Here is a 21,327-nt window from a genome sequence, read left to right on the forward strand (position 1 = left end):
TTACTCGTGCTGGAGGAAAGACACGCCCACTGCGTGTTTGGATGGCGCTTGTTTGACTGTGCGTGCGTGTGTGTGTGCGTGTGAGAGTGAGGGTGCGTGTGAGTGTGTGTGTGATTGAGAGAGAGAGAGAGAGAGAGCGGTCGAGCGTGTGTGCGCGCGCGCGCAAATGTGCACTTATAACTGGACAAACGTTCTTGCATAAATGTTGATTGTGTCCCATTTTGATGGTGGTTGTGGTGGGGAGGGGCGGGGGAGAATTAACATGCGAAACCCAGACCGTCGTTTTGTTGTTGTTGTTGTTTTTTTTTATTTTTAATAGGGACAGCTGGGCACCAACCACTCAGGCAGGCTGCATTCCAGGAAAACTGCAGTTCTCCTTTTTTTAACTGCTTGATGTGCAACAAAACAGCTGGGTGCGTTCACATTCCACATTCAGATGTGGAGAACGAGTGCGTGGTTGAATGTTTATTATGTCATGAACACTCAACATAACATCAATGTGCGCTACTTGCATGATTTCGTTGGTATGTTTCATTGCCATGGCTGTTCCTTTATTCTTAACAATCAACCAAACAGATACATTGGACTGCTTGGAGGACACGAAGCACTTATAGGCAGGATACAGCAGTGTTTCCCAATTTTTACAGAGCTACGGCATTCATTTTTCATGAAAACGCCGTCATAACACACCACCAAACAAAAACGTCACAAAAAGTATGAAACGATGTTCTCGTATCAATTTGTTTACTTCATGTGAAATCGGGGCCTGTTTAATTGAGCACAAAGCTGATACACTTACAGGAAGCCATATCTTATTCACTTGCATGTATGACGACAGATAGGACACACAGGTTTATAGTCCCAGAATCCATCTAAAGGAATTAATGTATTTCTTCTGTCTGTAACTATATGTCACAGGTATACATAGATAAAGAAAAGACAAGTCATCATTTTGGGACTACTTCAATGAAATGAGATGATTTCCTGCGGCACCCCTGATGATCATTCATAAACGGCGGTGTGCTGCAGCACCCTGGTGGGGGACTCACTGGGCTCCAGTCCATCCCCGGAAGGACAGCACGCTCTCTTCCCGTCTGCTGTGCTGTAAAATCATCAACAAACAAAAGTGAACTGCACTGATTTCCACTAGGGGAAGGCAACTGAGCCAAAAGACAAAGCTCTCAATTTATCGGTCAATCTACATTCCTACCCTCACCTGTGATCATGAACTGTGGGTCGTGATCGAAAGAACAAGATTCCAGATACAAGCGGCCAAAATGAGTTTCCTCCATAGGGTGTCAGGGCTTTCTCTCAGAGAAAGAGTGAGAAGCTCCGTCATCCGAGAGGGACTCACAGTCGAGCCGCTGCTCCTCCACGTTGAGAGGAGCAAGATGAGGTGGGCTCCGTCATCTGATGAGGATGCCTCCTGAACGCTTCGCTGATGAAGTGTTGTGGGCACTGGGAGAGGAATACGGCGTACAACATGCTGGAGAGACTTCCTGAATGGCCTGGGAAGGCTTTGGGATCCCTCTGGAGGAGTTGGAACAAGCGGCTGGGGAGAGGGAAGTTTGGGCTTCCCTGATGAAGCTTCTCCCTCCGCAACCCAACAAGGGGTAAGCGGAAGATAATGAATGGAAGACAACTCATTTTAACACAGCATCACATGTAACCACACATTAATAGTATGGTTTTTTTTTCTTGAAGGATACTGCTCCCCTATAGTGCGTAGCTACTAAAAATACCGAAAGTGGACCTTGGACCTCACACTCGTTTTGTGGGGAGACTTCAGTATCAACTGCAATGCACATCATGTGAAACACGATTATCAGAAATGGATGTTTGTGAGAACTTTGAATAGGTCTACGACAACATCAAATCTTTGCCCCCCCCCCTCCCGTTGTGTCCTAATTTGAGTTTTAGGGAGCTATTTTGGTGCCTTGTGCAAGTCTAGCATTAAGTGCAGTCTAACTGCGAGCATGTGTGGAGTTTTCCTTTTTCTGTTGTTTTTTTCGTAGATGGGCGCAGGTACAATGGGATGTTTGCGTCATTGTGCGCCCTTGTGAGAGGGAACACAGCAGACTTGTTTGCCATCTAATGGAAAGGGCTCCCTTCATTCCCTTTAAAATCCGCGCAGAAGAAGCACACAGTCTATGTGGCGGAAGAACTTGTTGGAGACCACCATGACATCCGTGCATGCAAGTACCTTTAAAGGGAACTGCAAGATTTACACTTGTGGATGTGTGAAGGCAGAGTGGATGGCTGGATTTCTCATGAATATTCAATCTAGAATACGCTTTGCTTTGATTGGATTGCCGCTCCCCTCAAATTGAATACGGAAAACAGCTTTGCTCTGATTGATAATATTCTATATCTTAAAGTGTTATGATAGCCAAGCGTTCATAAGAACCTGTTACGTGACAATGATGTTGGCGCTTTCTATCAATGTTATGCAAAATTCATCAAGCGTTGGATTGTTCGCCCACAAAGGTGGGTTTGGACTGTCATGAAAGCCGCCGAGGTATACCATAATAAGATAGTTCTAGCTGAAACTGCTACATTGATTGTCCGTGCGGCATTGTTCAGTATGCTGGTGATGTGAAATACAGTCAAACCTCGGTTTTCGTCCATAATCCGTTCCAGTAGGCTGTTCGAAAACCGAATTGTTCGAAAACCGAAACCATGTTTCCCATTGGAATCAATGTAAAAATGTTTAATCCGTTCCAAGTCAAGAAAACAACTTTTTTGAAACCACTTTGTTTTATAATTTTACACCATAAACTGTACACATCTTCCGCTGTTATGAATACTGTTTGTGGTTCCAGGATGCTGTGCTCCGCTTGTAGGTCTGCTAGCCCTTGGGCGTTGGTATTGGGTGACACTTCCTTCTCCCAGATACTCTTCCAGTATTGCTCTGTCTTAGCTTGTGTGGGTCTATTTTGGTCTTGCTACCTTGCCACTGAGAGTAGACCTTACCTGGCTTGTTGGAGAACATCATATTTATTCTCCTGACCACATGTACTGCTTCAGGTGGGTAGCCAAGGCTGTGAGTCTTTGCTTAGCAATCTCAAGTGCCTCATCTGTGGACATCTTGCAATATTTCTTGGGCAGTTCTTTCTGAAGGCTTCACACCTTTGCTTTGCTCTGTTGGGAAGCTAACTTCTATCTGGGGCACCCTTACTTTTAAGCCTCTAGCCTTCTCTTCCACGAACTTCAGGGATTTGATGATGATCTTGTCTCTCAAGTCAATCACTCTTGTGATGAGCTGTTTGTAAGGCTTGGAACCCACTCTCAATATCTTGAGATGAGGGTAAAAGCACCCCACTAATGACCTTGTGTCTTGCCTCCCCCTTGCCAGAACATTAACATTGTACCGCAGATCAGGCACATTGTACCTCATCCATCTACACCTCTGAGAGCAACTTCCTATTGCCGATGTTTGAATTAAATGCTCTTTATTGTCGTTCCACATGACATGGCAAAACCTGATGAGGAGAGCGCGGAGCAAAGTAGGGAAGAACCGGCCCGGGTCCTCATAATTGATCGGCTGAGCACCACTCAGCAACAAATTGAAGTATACAGTATTACCGCAATTACGTGTTACTGGTGAATTCTCACAGCTACAAGCTGCCATCTTCATCAACACATGAGATGCTAATCAAACTGGCTGTCTCTCAGCCTGCTGGTGACATCATCGGCATGAAATTGATCTTTATTGTTATCGCACATGCACAGAAGTACAGAGCATCGAAATTGACTTAACAGCCACAACCCATCCAGTAAAATTCATTTACCGTATTTTCACGACTATAAGGCGCCATTAAAAGTCTAAAATTTTCTCCAAAATGGAAAGGACGCCTTATGATGCGGAGCGTCTTGTCTATGCGCTGAGTTCCAAAACCTGACTGACAGCCGACACGCTGTTTATATAGAGAAAAGGCAGATGTGAGTGAGGACAGGCATGCGGGGAAGAAGTCCGCCAATGAGTGAAGGGTGGGCGTGTAAGTGGACGCTAAAGGTACGCCCCAAGCAGGTACCAACACCTGTATAGAGTGTGGCTATGTGCATTGTTGCAAAACAACTTCGGTTTTGGTTTCTAAGAACCCCCGAAAATAAATTCTACAAAGAGACACGCCTACGAAGCTCAGTTCAAACTTCAAGCCATCGGTTATGCTTTTGGCATGCGTGCCCATCTCACAGCAGCGGTGAAAAACCAAGTCAAGCAAATGAACTCTGAGCTTGCCGTTATTCCCGGAGGCTTGACTAAAGAACTCCAACCGCTGGACATCGGCATCAACCGGGCGTTCAAAGTAAAGTTGCGAACGGCATGGGGACAATGAATGATCGATGGCAAACACAACTTTACAAAGAGTGAGAGGCAGCGCCGGGCGAGTTACGCCACAATTTGCGAATGGATTGTGGCTGCTTGGACGAACGTGTCTGCTTGCACTGTTGTTCGAGTTTTTGGCAAAGCCGGCATTTCTGTGGAGCCACATGGCAATGAGAGTGACTGACAACGAGAGGGAACACGGCGTTTTTGATGGATTACCGGTACTTGCACAATTGTTCAATTCTGATACAGAGGATGAGGACTTTGATGGATTTCTGGGTGATGATTGATCGAAAAACGTGAGTACATTGTACGATGGCTAAATAAAATACAACGGAACTCAGTTTTCCGTTGCCTTTTTAAAAACGTGTTTTTAGCTTGTATCTGTATGTCTTGGCATGCTACCGTATGCTACAAGCTAACGTGTTTTTAGCGTGCGCGCATGCATGCCGTATGTTTAAGCTGGCGTATGTTTTACCACTTTAAAATTGCGGCCAATAATACAGGGGGTTTTGTCTATGTGTAAAATACAGAAATAGCACCCATTAATGAGACTGCGCCCAACCATACGGTGCGTCGAATGGTCGTGAAAATACGGTACTCACCAATGTAGTGCCTGTTCACTGAGCTGCAGATCTATGAGAGTGTCCTCAAACGTTTTTTAAACGCACCGTAGCTTGTAAGTGCCCAGCCGTGCACTGATGTTTCCTTGCTGCCTTGGTAAAACAATCCAGTGTGGCTCCGAACACCAAATCGGTCAGTTGCAAGCAATAGTCATTACCAGCAGTACAATTTGCAGCGTTTCTCAGAGGCTGTGAGGTACCGTTCATAATTGCTCGTCTGAAAATGACGGACAAAACCTTTTCCTTGCTGGGACAGGCTAGCTAGCGCAGGAGTTGGGCGACCTCTTCGCACAATATCCAGCTTTTTGTGGTAGGCCCGTCTTGAAAATTGTGTGGAAAGTAGTTCTGCAACCAGATCAATGTCTTCTCCTTTGGCCATTTTGGGTTAAAATGCAGTGATAGCTCTAGCAGGCGCGAATCCAATCTTTTTTTTTTTTTTAAAGAATCTTTATTGAACAAGTCACAGTAAACAGAAAAGGCACTAATCCAATCACCGAACGCACACGGCCAGTCTCAACGCAAGGCCTTCTAGCTGGCCCTAGTACGGAGACGAGTCTCAGACTCGTGATCTGATTGGCTATTGCAACCTGACTGTGCCCGTTCACTCACGAGCAAGTTTAATTTACCTGGCAACACAAGCTAGCTGAAATATGATTGGTTAAAAACTCTACCAAAATAAATAAGTTATTTATTGAGTGTCTTTCAATGTTATTTAAAATAACATTGAAAGCCACTAGACTAAGTGGAAATAATATGACGTAAAGAATACAGAGAATAATTTTGTTTACATATTTATGAAAATAAAATAACAAATTAATGCTATTCTCAGAAAAGTAAATTTATTAAATTTACTTTTCTGAGAATGTTTAGGCCAGCAGAGAAGGCCTTGCTGGCCCTGACGGAACGCCACTGAAGAAACATGAATAACAGTGACCAAGAGAGCAAGACATAATGGGAAAGTTCATAGATTCACCACTCATGGTGCCCTGAGTTCTAAGAATGAGAACAGAATAGACTAGGAAGGGAGAAGTGGGGAACAAAGCGTGAGGTATGCTCCTTAAAAGGGCCTTAGTGTGAACCCAGAAAACCTCAGCACACACAACATAATCTTTATAAAAGAGTTCTAAGGCATTTGGTCGGAAGGGAGGGAAGAAAGGGTGGGAGAGTGTGACCCCAAAGCGCCCCTTCTCGAGCAGCCAAGCCACTTCAAGGCTAGCGCATCTGCTGCGCGCTCTCCATTCTCCATCCGAGGAGAATGTGGGAGCCAGCAGAAGGCGGTGAATTAGGGTTGTGTATGCAGTATGTATGTTGTTGTGGATCTGTGTGCGTGTCTGTATCCCAGCAGGTAAGCATCACGTCTCGTTGCCGTGAAGAACTTTACAGCTAGCGATGCTAACTATATTAACTCCATTGTAACTAGCGATGGTAGAAAACAAGTTACCTTCCAGCTGAGCAAAGGGAACATGGTTCAAATTTCAGTCATGAGTGGTTTCGACCAAGTACAATGGACTTATGTGGCCTAGAAATGTCAGTGTGGGTGGCGTACAATTGTGTCGACAATGCCTGGGGGGCAAAAAATGTTGAGCATTTTTGTTATTGGTGGACTTCCACCCCCCCCCCCCCCATCCTAATTGCATGCCTGATGCTGCTAACTATGTTCTATCGATGGTAGATTAGAAATGTTACTTGGCAATTGAGCAATGCGGTGGATTGCTGCTGGCTTTGACACAGGTGAACACAGTTCAAATCCATCCATGTGTGTCAAACTCATTTTTGTCAGGGGCCACATCATAGTTATGATTGTCTTCGAAAGGCCATTATGACTGTAACCAAATAAAATGTAGGATTGCCTCATATTACAGTCACACAACAAAACCGGTGAATAACTAGCTTTAAAAGCGGGTGTTAGTAAAAACTATTCAAATCTTATATTTATTTTAAAAATGGGACTGGTAACAAAAAATGTTTGGAATAGCTTGACATTCTTAAAAGTCAATTTGCAATTTTGGTATTTTAGCAAGAAACCTGAAGTTGATGCACATCATTTGCAACACATGTTTTTCATAATCAGTGTTATGACACGAAATCCCTTAACCAAATCCTTTCTAACCAAGTGACACTCAATAAATCATGACCATTTTTTTTATGCAACCATACATTGTGTTGCTTTTATTCTGCACAATTTCAAAACAATTAAGGCATATTACATTTAATATGACCAAAACCTGCTCTTTCTCGTGTCATTTGCTTTATACTTGCATAAGTGATTCCAGGATCAGTGAGACTAGGCGGCACAATGTCCAAAAGATGTATACTTGATAGAATATCAATCTAGCAACATTCAAAATACTAATTATAGAAACATTAAGTATCAAAACAGCTACAAAAACTTAACTGGGGCAATCAAGCCATGTAAAAGAGAAAAAGAAGGCCAGTCAATCAGATACAATGAGAAGAAGAATTGTTTTTTAAAAAATCACAATGAAATTATCACAGTTGCTTTGTATCCGTCAAACACGACCGCTCTCATTCTCAAAATTATACTTCACAATGTTTGTGGAATACATCACTTTAAATTCCTAGTTTTGAGGGGTTTTGGTTTTTAATTTTTTCTTATGCTAAGACAAAATGAGAAAAAGATGACATGCTATACGGTACAAAATGGCCATAAGTACGAGAAGTTACTAAGCTATCTCATAATGCTTCGCTTTCATGTCTTTGGAGTTTCATCCTAAAAGAAAACAGCAAAATTCCACAGGGGCTCAGCGAGCGACATTTTTTTTTCAGGGGAGTTACAGCTGGACTGCTGTCTACCCAATGGGAGTGTGGGACTCAGATTGACAAGAACGGTGGCGGACAGACTTCCATCCTCTGTGTCGTAGCTTACAAATATTTCACTGCGTTTCCCAGCTTTCACAGTGTTTGACTGAGTGCATCTCAAACAAAAGCATTTCTGTCCAGCATGGTGTCTGAGAACTGCCTGAGAGCAAAGCTTGGAGTGTTAAAAAAGTAGAAGAGGTACACCGAGAAAAAAAAAATGTTTGACATGGATCACATGTTGCAGTTCAGTGAAGGGAGATGTAACAAGGAGGTACCAGTATAATTAAAAAAAAAAAACAGGAAACTAACTCCCGTCTTCATTATCACAAGCCGTAAATCTTAAGCAGCACATGATCTCTGGTTATTTTGTTAAGGCTGGCATCCATCTTTTTCCAACATCATGTCAGCTCCAATGGTGATGACTGCATGTTTGTTCACATACTGTTTTGATGTGTACTGCACCTACTTAGACCAGAGGTTAGCGGCCATGAGGGCTACAAAGAACACGGCTATAAAAGTTCTGATATGTTGGAGATCACTTTGATTTAGAAAATGGGTAAAAAAAAAAAGGAAAAAAAAACTACTCCTGATAAAAAAGAAAAACGTGATGCTTGTAAAAGGGCACGGATTCCCGAAAGTAGATGCACAATAAAAAGTGCATTTGTTTGATGAGCCTAGCAAACCTAGCAACCCCCCCCCCCTCCACCAAAATGTAGTCATTTGAATTGTTACTTGAGGTGACTAAAGTTTGAACATGTCAGAGACTCTCAGTAGGCAGGCATCACAGTATAAAGTGAGAAGAATAAGTCAATGTGACACGTTCGAGTTCTTAGTTCGACAAAATAGACAAGCGATGTTCAGACCAAGGGAAAGAATTAGAGCTGGAGTGGGAAATGGTTGGAGATTGACAAACAGCTTGCCCAAGCCTAGTTGTCAAATTGTGCCCACCCATACAGATAAAGCATCAAGTTTGGCGATACCATAGCCATCGGAACGGCATGTCACCCTGGCCTCGGTTGACGGTTGACTTGCACTTTCAGGTGCACTTTCAATATAACTTTCATGCCATCCCTCGAGTGTCTCCAAATACACGGGAATGCCACATGAGAAGACTGTTGAACTGAACCCTGGCCTGTGTGTGCTGCCCCCACTCAGGATGTGGAGAGCTCAAAGGAAATGAACTGCTTGAGTCTCTCCAGGTATTGCGCATAGAGTTCTATGTCATTATGGCCTGCTCCCTCCACCCAGAGTGGCTCGACGGCACGCGGGCAGCGCTCGTACATGGCTAGGCCATGGGAGAAGTCGATCACTTCATCCTCTGTACCGTGGATCACAAGCACTGGGGATGCCATCTTGGACACCTTGTCGATACTACGGAGAGCAGAGAGACAGAGATTCAGGATTCACAAGTCATTCGTCTGTTATCCTTTTGTGCACTACTTGGATAGCATCAGCGATGGTCCACTCGATTCAGTCTGAACTAATTACTTGAATGACAGAGTACAACATTCAAGTTTTTGCACTTCCTATTAATTCACCACCAAATCGCCCTTGAATATTTTCAATGCTCAGCCACTTGCATGGGCAACACGACTAAAACCGTGGGCAGATGGAAAATTAACAATTTGACGTTACGGCGAGTTGCTGTAATTCCGGACTATACACCAAGTTCGGCGGAGAGAGCCGTTTGCACGTGTACATGAGCATGTGGAAGAGACTCACCTGGGGAACGCATCGAAGCAGTAGGTTTTGCGCGTGTTGGGGAAAGCCACTCGAAGCCCCGACATGAGCGGCGAGTGCAGGATGATGGCTGCGCATTCATGGCGAGCAGCCAGGTCGATGGTGGGCACAGTGCCGATACTCTGCCCGTAGAGGATGATGTTCTCTGGTGTTACCCCGTACCTGTGTTGACAAACCAGATACTAACAACGTTCAGTTAAATCTCATCACAATATAAAGTCGCGTGCTTTTGTGAATCTTAACTCAGAGTACTTGAATACTGTACAAGACTGACCAAATCAAGTTGCCTTCAGCCAGTATCTCACTCAGTGAGTGTTTGCACACAAACCAAATGTTCATTTTTTGTCAGTTTCTTCAAGGTCACAAATGGTCACAGACTTTCGCCAACAGTTTCAACTAGCTTTTCGTGTCGCCATGAAATTTAGAATGTCTAACTTTAATAATAATAATAATACATTTTATTTATAAGCGCCTTTCAAGACACCAAAGACCCAAGGACACTACAATAACAAAAAACACAAAACAATACGGGTTGAGCTTTAACAACTTGTTAAGGTTATTTGGGAAGTATTGTTTTGTTGCAGTGTGAGTTTAACATGTTGATATTTTAAAGTTGTCATGCATGAGTACGGGGGGGAGAAACAAAAAACAAAAACAAACGTGCCTGCCTCGCCGCCCCACCGAGATTTAACTGACCCCTCTGCTGGTACATTTTACATACGGCTAAGAAAATCGGAAGGCACGAGTAAAATAAAATTTAAAAGATAAATAAATAAACAGGACTGGTTGCTAGCTATGCTCTGAAATGTACAAGAATGTTTGAATGTCCACTTTGGCCCAATTTTGCACATTTCCAGCGGTCATACTTTTCCCCCCTCTTGTTAGAGCAGAAATGCCCAACCAGTTGATTGTGGTTGGCCAAGTCAACCGCAAGGGTCACCGATGGCATTGTCAAAGAATCCTATCTGGAGCACCCAGGAGCGGCATTTTAAAAAAAAGTGAGCTACGATAGTGATGTTTATGCACTTAACATGCTACAAAATTGCATCCTTGCCGCCCTGTGTCAGCTCTCCCACTCAGGCAGGCAGTGATTTCCTTTGTACAAACTCACTCTTATCTTGTATTTAGTGTATCTTTCTTTGATTTTCTTACTCATCTTTCCCGTTCCATCCACCACGTGCCAAATAAACATTTCCATATCTTGAAATGAGAAGATGAAAGCACAAAATGTAAATAAATCTCAGGTTCACTTTTAATTTGTTTATTTTAATGCGCTTCACACGTTTGCTGTGTGCCGAGAATGTGAGAGCAGTCAGTGCACAATCGCTTAAGTGTGCCTTTTTGCCATGCCAGCCCCCCCCCCCCGGCCCTCTATTTATTTATTTATTTTTATTCGCATGTGCTTGTTTGTGACAACCTGTCAGTTCAGTGGCCATATAATGGTGACAATGTTATGTAACTCACCCCCTCCCCCTTACAAAAAGAAAGGGTTAAGATCATCAACAGCAAGTGTGCGGATGAGAGAGGGGAGAGAAGCAACCGGTCAGAAGCACCATCCATAAAAACACAGACAAATCAGGCAGTTTGAACCCCTTTTACATCCGCCTTCTAAATGAGCTCACATACACGCTGCCAATTAAACAATAAAGTTCAGTTTTAACATGCCACGGGAATTTCCGAGCTGCTCCTGAACCCATCATTCACAATGGCACGCGCAGGAGCTGTGAGACACACAGAGCGTGTGTTTGGACATACAGTACACAATTAGAGCTGATCTCATGTTCAACAAACAAGCTCTGTAAGTTGAGTCAAACGGTTACACTCTGATAAAGCGGAGACAGGAATTAGTAATATTCAGGCATCACGTGAGGTGAAGTGAGTTGTTCGTGATTGTGAAAAGCTCACTGACAGACAAAGTTACAACATTTTAACATACTAGGTGTTGTGGAGTCAACTTAGGGCCCAAAACGCAGGCAATTATTACCAATCCATACTGAGGAAAAATTACACTTTTGCGTTTGCTCCCACTTTTTGACTGCGGGACTCAAAAGATCTCCAACTGTTTCTACGCACACAAAAGTCCAATTCGTTCAAATATTGTTCAAAAAACTGTCGCAATCTGTGTTGAGTGAGCATTTCTCCTTTGTCGCGATTATCCATCCAAACTCACAGCAATGGCATAGATCAAGATGCCAGTTAGACATCGTGATTATTGCACAGGTATAAAAGACCACTTGGAAATGTGCATTTTTTTGCTTTATTGTGGTCTGCGGTTGTGAGGCTGGACATGCGGCCAAACTGTTTGAAATGCTGAGCTGGATTAAGGCAGAGAAATGAACATTGAACTCAAAGGCAAGATCTCTGATGGACGTGCATGTGCATTCAAAACTTGTTTGGCTTTGAGTCACCTTTTATTGGGTCCAGCCAAAGGCACACCTGTGCGATTTTCATGCTGTCTCATCAGTGTCTTGATATGCCAAACCTGTCAGGTGGGATGGAAGATCTCGACAAAGCACAAATGCTCACTGAACACAGATTTCCACAGCTTTGTGAACAATGTGTGAGGGCAAATGGCATTTTGTGTATGGCGAAAATGTTTGAAATAATTGAGCTCGTGAAAAATAGGAGCCTGTGAATGGTGTGGCGCTGATGTTTTTGCTCGGTGCGTGTACTTGTAAGCTACATTTATGTGAAAAAAACAAAAAGCTTTCTTTATCTTTCGACTCACACTTTGTGTTCAGTGCTGTGCCAATACAGTGTGAATGGAACACCGTCCTGAAAACTGTTCTGTATTTGCGAATGAATGATCTTCACCCCATCTTCTGTGTGGTGATTTCAGGTTTCGGTGTGCCTAAGTAGATTTCAAACTGCCTACCGGCATTCTTTAAGTTTGGGAATGACTGCATGCTTTGAGTTTGACTCGGCCAAAATGTTGATGAGTTTTTTGAAAGCCAAGTGTCAATTCTTGTTTTTGTCTTACTTAAAACTCTGAGGCGGTTATGCACTTTCAAGGAAAGTTCCCCAATATGAGAATGGTTAAGTAAAATAAATCGAGATGAGGAGCTTTAAAAAAAAAAAAAAAACGCACATTCCCTCACTCATACATACATGTATAATATATATATATATATATATATATATATATATATATATAGAGAGAGAGAGAGAGAGAGAGAGAGATATTAGAGCTGTCAGTTTAGCGCGTTTTTATTGGCATTAATTTAAATGAATTTTAACGGGATTCAATTTTTTCTCGCGAGATTAATGCAGCACAAGTCACAGCGGATGTTACGTTGCTCTATAAATAAACCAGAAACAAAACAACAAGCACGCTGCATAGGTCCACGCACGTTTGTTTTGCCAGCCACGGCAGACACCGAAAACGGATACTTAAAGAGTTTATGAATGGAAAGTTTACTTTTAAAAAGTTGCCAGATTGTTCCACTGACAAGACCAAAGTTACCTGGATGTTTTGCAGTCATAAACTGAGCTATCATCATAGCACGTCGAGTCTGAAATACCACATGGCCAAGCACACAGCTGACGTGAGTACTCCGCCCCCTTGTCTCAGACAGACAGCTATGGATCATTTCGAAGTGAAGAAAATGGATAACACGACGAAGAACAAATTTGCTGAAGCCAGAGCTAAATGTATGGCTACTGCATGCAAGCCTATCAACATTGTCCACAGCTCGACTCAAGCTGAAATCATTCGCATTGCATCTAACGGTCCACTACGGATTGCCAGCGAGAGCCTCCATTACAAGCTGTGTACAGAGATTGTACGTAGCGGAGAAGGCTAAGGTACACCAAGCGGGAGAAGACAGTTTCGGGAGAGAAATAAGAGACTAGGTTGGTGAGCCTCTGGTGAATAAAGAGCAGGTAGCCTCGATGTATGCCACTGACGCGATTGTTACTTGTTTGGAACTATTTTGTGTGGAAGGTTACAGTGTTCCGTGTCCATATAAATGATGCGGGTGGAGCTTCTCCGTGTTCGTCTGACAGTGACGGTGCGCTGAGGCACGTCGAGAGTTCAGCGGTGCAGTGGTAGCGACCTAGCGAACACACTGAAAATAAAACGTCTCCAGTGTTGTCATCGAACCAAGTGTAGTCATCTGAAATGATGTCTACACAAAACCATCGAGAGACTTCCGCGCAAGAAGGACCAACAGAATCAACATAGCCTGACTGCTGTGTTCAAAGCCAACTTGAGAAAAACGAAGTATGCAACCATGGCTTAAATCCACGATAGGCTGAGTACTAGTTTACCTTCGATGTGCACTTTATAATGTTATATTGCTCTGTTTTGATTCCATAAATATGAGCTGTTAAAGCAGCTGTTGTGTGACAAAATATTTTTTTAACTGTTGTTGATGGACAGTAATATTGTGTGAGAGATTATGTGTGAATCACTGCTCTAAGTGAAAAATGTTCATGTGTTTGCACATAGAAAACTGATTCATGATTCCATGTTGATGAGTACTGGGAGTACTGCCAGTCTGCTCGTTCGGTTAAAATCTGGAAAAATAGGACAAAAAATATAAAAGGAAATTCAGAAACGATAAAAAACGCGTGAGTAATCACGATTAATTTTCAGTTAATTTGAGTTAATTATGACAGTTGCATTTTTAATTAGATTAAATATTTTAATCGTTTGACAGCTTGAAAAAAAAAAAATATATATATATATATAGAGATAGATATATATAGATATATATAGATATAGATATAGATATCTATCTATCAGTGGCGGATGCTGGTCTGTCAAAGAGGGGAAGCTCAATTTTGGCCGACATCATAAAATATGTCTGTTTATTGCTACGTGAATTCTACTCTCCGTTCCTTTTCGAGAAAATGATCAGTGACCCTGTCATACCAACAAGGCGTATGTTCCAGGGGCTTAATTAGTGTCCTACAACTACAGGAACAACAATAAAACCCACCAGAAATAAAAGATTAATTTGTCGCAAGTTGTTTAAAACAAAGAGTGTCGCTAAAATGATTAGGAGAAGTCTCCATCTCAACTCAGAACAGAATGCGAATTGAAAAATTGCTCACACGGATGCCTACACTAAAAGGTCGGTGATTGGCTCATCTCGATGTCAATCAAACTGACACACAGGCTCAGACAGATCATCCAATCTGATGCAGGAAAGCCTGGCGTCCAGGACCCTCCCACTGCCATCCAGTCCCAGAGACGCCGAGCGTCCGTGGGCGGGACAAAAACCAGCTTGTATCCAATGACTCGTCTCCATTCAACGCATTGGGACAACGTACCCTGAACTCTCGAGACGCTCGGCGTCCGGGCAGTAGACGCTCAGCGACATTTTAGGGGAAGCCGAGCTTCCCTTGCAGTCCGAGAGCAATCGCCACTGCTATATATATATATATATATATATATATATATATATTATAGCCGGATTTATTTTGTTTATATATATATTGTAAATTTCCCCAGTGTGGGACTAATAAAGGATATCTTATCTTATCTTATATATATATATATATATAAACAAGCACGCTATATATATATATATATATATATATATATAAAAAGATAAGATAAGATATCCTTTATTAGTCCCACACTGGGGAAATTTACAATATATATATATATATATATAAACAAAATAAATCCGGCTATAATCGAAAGCTAGTTAATCTTTGCAGTACAAAAAACCAAACGTTGAGGTCAACAACAGGACAACGCTGACAATTCATGGAGGTGATCACTCGAAAATTTCAACCCTGAAAAAGAACAACTCGAACCCTAACTGACCTATTGTGAAGAGTCATTCGACTTTGTTCCCTCAAGCGTTTTTCACCAGACAAAGAATCAAAACTATGATGAATAACGACTATTTGTACCTATTTAATGAAAACCCATCGCACTCCATAACTACTTCCGAAAAGTTGATTGACTAAGCCACTGAGAAATGTTCATTGTGAAAACAGTTTCTTGCATTTGCTGGATGGTTTTGGTTCAGTAACTATTTGTACAGCGCAGTTCTGCGAAGCATTCTCTGATCAATGTTTGCAGACTTAATCACTTGATACATACCAGAAGTGAAAAAGGTGCCATGCTCAGCTGGAATAATTTCCACTGTTACTTCACTGCTCTTGCTGTTATTCTCGTAGTTCAAGTTGGTATCTTGTGTCAAGAGATTCTCGTTCCAGAAAAGTGAATGGTTGTCTACTACATCATGTGGCTGGTCTGTTTTCACTTGTTACAAACGATTTGGATCTTGCGGCCAAGGGACAGCACCTACTACAGTGGACAGCTTATCATGTTATCAGATGACAGGTTATCATTATTGGTGCAAGAAAGGGTTAACAGAGCGGTACCAATGATTTTGTCCATACGTGTATATCAGGATATCAAGCGCCAATAAGTTAAAACCAATTTTCAGACGAAATATCATCCCCGTGCATGAGAGCAGCTTCAAGGAAGCTTATAGCCACCCACGGAATCTTATGTTGCACTCTAAACGGTCTGCAATCTTATTTATTCAAAAACCACTGTGCTCAGCACACATGCATATTCCCTGAGTGTCTGATCAACTGCAGTGTTTTGTTTTTTTGTGTTTTAATCAATTTCACTGTTGACTGACTTCTACCACAGGCCTTTTGTGGAAGATATTTGGGAATATTCCAAAAGTATAACTAATCAGCAAAGCTATGAGAGTTTAGGTCAATTTTCCTACAGTCAGCGTATGTATTGCAGGGCATTTTTTTTTGTTACATTCTCACACACACACGCACACACACTTTTCCGAGGGATGTTCAAAAGTCACAATATCACGGTATGAACCTCACAATTTGATAATTATAACGATATTGTGAGGAGGTTGGTGAAATAAAAAGGTGACAACCCTGTATAAAAACCTCACACAATCGGGCAACAAAAACTCATGACATTGGAAAAAAAGAAAGCACAATATTGTATTTTTGTACATCACAGCAGTGATAAAGAAATAGGCTTGGCCAGTCATTTTCCAGACATTTGTTCCGAATTATTTTCTTGAAATGTCAAGTGTTTTCATTCATTTTGAGCAGCACTGAGCAATTTGAGCTTCCCCCTAATTGTCCTCTCAAAAACTGTGACTTGCTAAATAATGTGGGACAACCTCCTTCAGTAATGTTTGTGAGATTAGGTTTAGATGGCAAACTAATTATTTCACCTGGCTGGCATTTCTTTCAGTGATCTCAAAAGATTGAAATCATTTAGAAAATAAAAATGTTAGCCCTGGCAACCATAGTTCAGGGTGGAACCCGCCAACTGGCTGAAGTCAGTTGGGATAGGCTGCGGCACGCCCGCGACCCTCGTGAGGATAAGCGGTTTGGATAATGGATGGAATAAAAATGGATAGAAACATTATGCATAAGCGTGCACAGTAAAACTAAAACCTGTCTGTTTATTTAACTCGATATCAGTGGTGGGGCCAAGTCTGGAGCTGCTCATTTGAATCAGATGTGTTGGAGGAACACAATTAGTACTAGTATAAAGTATACGTTTTTTAATTGTGCACAAAATGAACCAGCCAGTGATGGCAAAGCGGGCATGTCAGAACTAATTGACACATTGAGTCGAGTGTAGCTTATAATTCATGGCAGAGGCTCTGTCGAATTCCTGAGACTGATTCACCGAACCCCTTGGGTTCGATCGAACCCAGGTTAAGAACCTCTGGTTTACAGTGAAGAGCTGCAATGCATCATACTGACAACTATTTCGAAAATTTTAACAGTCTCATGTCACTAAGTGTTTTTCCGTCATGAATCAAATCATAAAACAATGACCGTCATCCAACTCCCAGCCCTGTCCTCCTATTGCACACTACAACCACTTCGACTCAAACTCAATTGTGTTGTCAAGGACAAACTAGACAAGAACACATCATAACTTCACCAAAACTGAAGCAAGAAATGTTTTGGGCCCATATTGAGATCTTCAGTATTGTTCAAAACAATTTTTTTTTATTCAAAACAATTTTAACCAGAGCCAAATGAAAATGACCTTGCAGAATAAAACCTGGATGTACGTGGCAGATGGAAAACAATGACTACAGTATGTCGTATACCCACAGTTTCCATCCATCCATCCATCCATTTACCAATCCGCTTATCCTAACGAGGGTTGCGGACGTACTGGAGTTTATCCCAGCTGTCTTTGGGCAGTAGGCGGGTACACTCCAAACAGGTTGCCAGCCAATCACAGGGCACACATTGACAAACAGACATTCGCTCTCACAAGCACACCTAGGGACAATTTGGAGTGTTCAATCAGCCTGCCATGCATGTTTTTGGAATGTGGGAGGAAACCGGAGTACCCGGAGAAAACCCACGCAGGCACGGGGAGAACATGGAAACTCCACACAGGAAGGCCGGAGTCAGAATCGAACCCGTCACCTCTGCACTGTGAGGCGGATGTGCGAACCAGTTGGCCACCATGCCGCTCCCCACAGTTTCCAACTTTGGAAAACAACATTAATAAGGAAGCTAATATCATTAAGACAGGTTGGGCAGCAGACAATCAAAAAAGCTGCAGTGACGCGACCCTCAATCATTTCAAAGACTGCCATCCATTGTGTTCGTGTTTTTATATTCATCCTAAGCAAACTGCATCGGACTGCCAAAAATTGTTTTTTTTCTCCCCCCAAAAATTAGTTTTTTAAAAATAAATTTGAGGCACATTTTTTCGAAACTTAACAAATCCGCATACACAACCAAATTAATGAATACATTGTGAAATGAAAACCTCTCTGACAGTGTTCGTCAGAACTAGTACTAGAGTACATAAAAATTTGATCAAAACACTGTTGACTTTTGACCCGCGACTGCAAAAATTCCGACATCTCCCTGCGGGTGGGCTTTTCACAATCATGACCATCTTATTTCACATTATCCATTCATGTTCCAAATATTTTGTCATAAATTCATGACATTATCAACATGTTTGACTCGCCTTACATGGCTTGTTTGTTGAACATTATATCAGCTCCAACCAGCGTCATTGTGTTGTGAATGTCAAAACACCTGCTGCGTATGTGTATGTGTGAGATAGCTCACAAATAGTCCCCTCCAAAAGTAGCAAGGTCAATTCCTTTATTTTTGCTGTATAGTAAGGCATGAATATTCAACAAAAGTAGAGAATTCTGGCTTTTATTTCATGGTATTTACATCTGGGTGTGTTAACAAACTCAGGACAGAGCATCATTCATTTGAAGCCACACTGGGCTTTTTAGGTGAGCCAATGTATTGGAACAGACATTATTAAATGAAGTTTAAATGATTTAATATTTGGTGACGTGAACGCAAACCTGCAATAAGTGCATCAATGGCCTACAATCCATTGACTTGACCAGACCGTGCATTCTTCATTTCGAATGCTTTTCCTGGCCTTTGCTGCGGTCTCTTTCAGTTCTTGTTTGTGTTTTGGGGGGTTCTCCCTTGAGTTTCCTCTTCAGGAGGTAAAATTTAGTTATGGCTAGTTTTTGTTTTCCTAAAAGCATTTTGGATTTTCTTTTATTTTGTTCATTCAAATGTTTTTTCAATTTTAGTTTTAGTTATTTTGTTTGCTTTCCTCAATGAAATAACCTGAGGCCTTAAGCAAACGGTGCTCCCTCCTGACTTGTTTACCACACGTAAATACCATGAAATAAATTCTCGACTTTTGTCTCATATTCATCACTTGATCTGAAAACTAAATGTCTTCAGTATACCACAGAAACAAAGTCGTTCCAATATTTTTGGAGGTGACTAAATTGTGATACGTTCAGGAGTAGCTCGCAAATGCGTAATGAGATGTCAAAATTGAATTGTTTTAATCACTGTAAAAGAGTTTCTCACACAAGCACATGAAAGAAAAAAAACAAAACAAAGGGCGCTCTGGGCATGAAGGAGCAGGTGCCCAGGCAGCCCTAACCCACCCCCTACATGTACAGGCTTGCAACAAATACATAGTGCGATAAAAAAAAATCCACCTGCTTTTTTTTTTTTACAAGACTGATTGTGTCAATCAAAAGTGAGCAATATTATCCACCCGCAAGGCTAAATTTATGGATTGTCTGAAGTAATGATTCCCATTACACTGTGCACTCGATTTCGTGTTGTGACTGGTGAGTGAGCATGTCCATTTGCCTCTAATGAATTGGTTGAATGAGTTACACCGATTTGCATCAGTACTTGCCATTCATACTGTAATCACTCTTGTGGTTACTTGGTGTCAAACTCTACCTACAATTAAAAAAGGAGGTGGGGAGCTGCATTGTGAAATTCAAAAATGCCTTACGGTCACAAATTGGTTACTGCATGAATTCACTTGCATGGTTCCAACTCACTTGTTCCTCAGGACTTGCCAGGCCGCGTCGATATCAGCATACATGTTCTTCTCAGAAGGCTTGCCAGTGCTGACTCCATAGCCCGAGTAGTCGTAGGAAAACACGTTGCAGTTGATTCTGGAGCCCAAGCCGATGTAAAAACTGCACATCTGTCCCAAGTCCACGGCGTTTCCATGTGAAAATAGTAACGTGTACCGGCTGTTGGGCGCGCAACGCACAAACATCGTTTGCACCCTGTTGCCCCGAGTACTTCTGGTGCTGAATACCTCCACCGCGTCGAGTTCACGCTGGGAGTACTGCCAGTCTGCTCGTTCGGTTAAATGCAAGCTCGAGGCACCGTTAGCATCGGTATGGACGGAGTAGGTGGGCTCCGGTGGAAGGAAAGCGAGTTTTGCAGCGATGCGACTGGGACAGGGCGGACAACAGAAGAGCCAGCATATTTCGCTCAAAGAAAATCCATTCATCCTCGCTCCGTGTTCGGGCTCTTGACGCAAAATAACCCCTATAGTTAAAATAGGTGGAAACTGCCTTGAGGCTTTGGAACTCTAACTAAGGGCCATTCAGAAGGCTATTGTGGTGACAGGTGGCTCGGAACTCGACTTTGGAGCTAGCGCATTCACTTAGCCGTTCGTGACACTCGTTTATTAACAAACACCTCTTAGCTACTCACGGAAGCATAACTCCCATATTTGGAAATACTATTCTTCAGAAAATAAAGTAATAAACAGTTAAGTTTATCTGCTTCCCCATCATTGTTATTACGAAGTGAATGTCCTATTCTGATTTACATTGTTTGGAAGAAAAGGCTCTAACCTGAAGAGTGAAGACATCTTCGTTTTCCGGTTTGACCGGATATCCTGTTTGGTCGTGATTCTGGCGCTGGACCGAGGTTATCATTCAGAAGACGAACGGAATAACAAACTAAAATTGAAAAATACATTTATCATCGAAATAAAATTAAAATGAAAATGCTTTTAAAAAAGCATCCCCCCAATCCAACTAACTACATTTTCCATTTTTTAAAAACTAACTCGGATTATAGCGTCCTATATACTTTTATGTGTATTTTTTTCATTTACAGAAGAAGGAAGTTCAAACAGTCTTTCGATAATTGCAGTTCAGTTTACTTTATCGTAGAATATTTTGCATGTGACAAATGCTCTCCGTGTCTCTGTCTCTTCCTCTGTGTACACAACTCACTTAGGTATGTATGAGGTTCTGGAGTGCAGAGTTTCAAGCCTCGACCCTACGAGTCATCTGATCACACCGGTTTTCAACACGATTCAGGTCTGGAGAAAATGCAGGCCATTCCATTTGAGGTACACCAGTTTCCAACAGCCGATCCCTGATGATGCTACCTTGATGAGCTGGAGTATTGTAGTCCATGAAGATGAAATAAGGCCCGTGTTGTTCATGTAGGGGCCCAATCACTGGATTTATAATGTTATTTAGGTAGTATGGGCTTATCACAAGGCGTAGG

The 21,327-nt window shown here is 42.1% G+C and overlaps 1 protein-coding gene across 1 annotated transcript; it reads right to left on the reverse strand.

Moving 5' to 3' along the window:
* Window positions 1–6,973: 6,973 nt before the first annotated feature.
* abhd17c (abhydrolase domain containing 17C, depalmitoylase) lies at window positions 6,974–20,676 on the reverse strand. The gene is made up of 3 exons (XM_086107536.1): window positions 19,848–20,676; window positions 9,493–9,672; window positions 6,974–9,141 (listed from the first exon to the last, which is right to left on the reverse strand). Exons 1-3 carry the CDS (start codon window positions 20,309–20,311, stop codon window positions 8,922–8,924), a joined length of 864 nt encoding a protein of 287 aa, XP_085963662.1. The 5' UTR covers window positions 20,312–20,676; the 3' UTR covers window positions 6,974–8,921.
* Between the last annotated feature and the right edge of the window lie 651 nt (window positions 20,677–21,327).

Source organism: Hippocampus guttulatus, chromosome 3 (genome assembly GCF_054856545.1).
Source record: "Hippocampus guttulatus isolate MCC_2025c chromosome 3, RoL_Hgut_1.0, whole genome shotgun sequence".
NCBI classification, from domain to species: Eukaryota; Metazoa; Chordata; class Actinopteri; order Syngnathiformes; family Syngnathidae; genus Hippocampus; species Hippocampus guttulatus.

Bases quoted from the DNA above. Each gene is read 5' to 3' on its own strand.
- abhd17c (XM_086107536.1), bottom strand. From the start codon at position 20,311: ATGAATGGATTTTCTTTGAGCGAAATATGCTGGCTCTTCTGTTGTCCG. The intron at 9,673-19,847 runs GTGAGTTGGAAC...TTGTCAACACAG, and splicing joins TGGCAAGTCCTGAGGAACAA to GTACGGGGTAACACCAGAGA. The intron at 9,142-9,492 runs GTGAGTCTCTTC...TGCTCTCCGTAG, and splicing joins TGCTTCGATGCGTTCCCCAG to TATCGACAAGGTGTCCAAGA.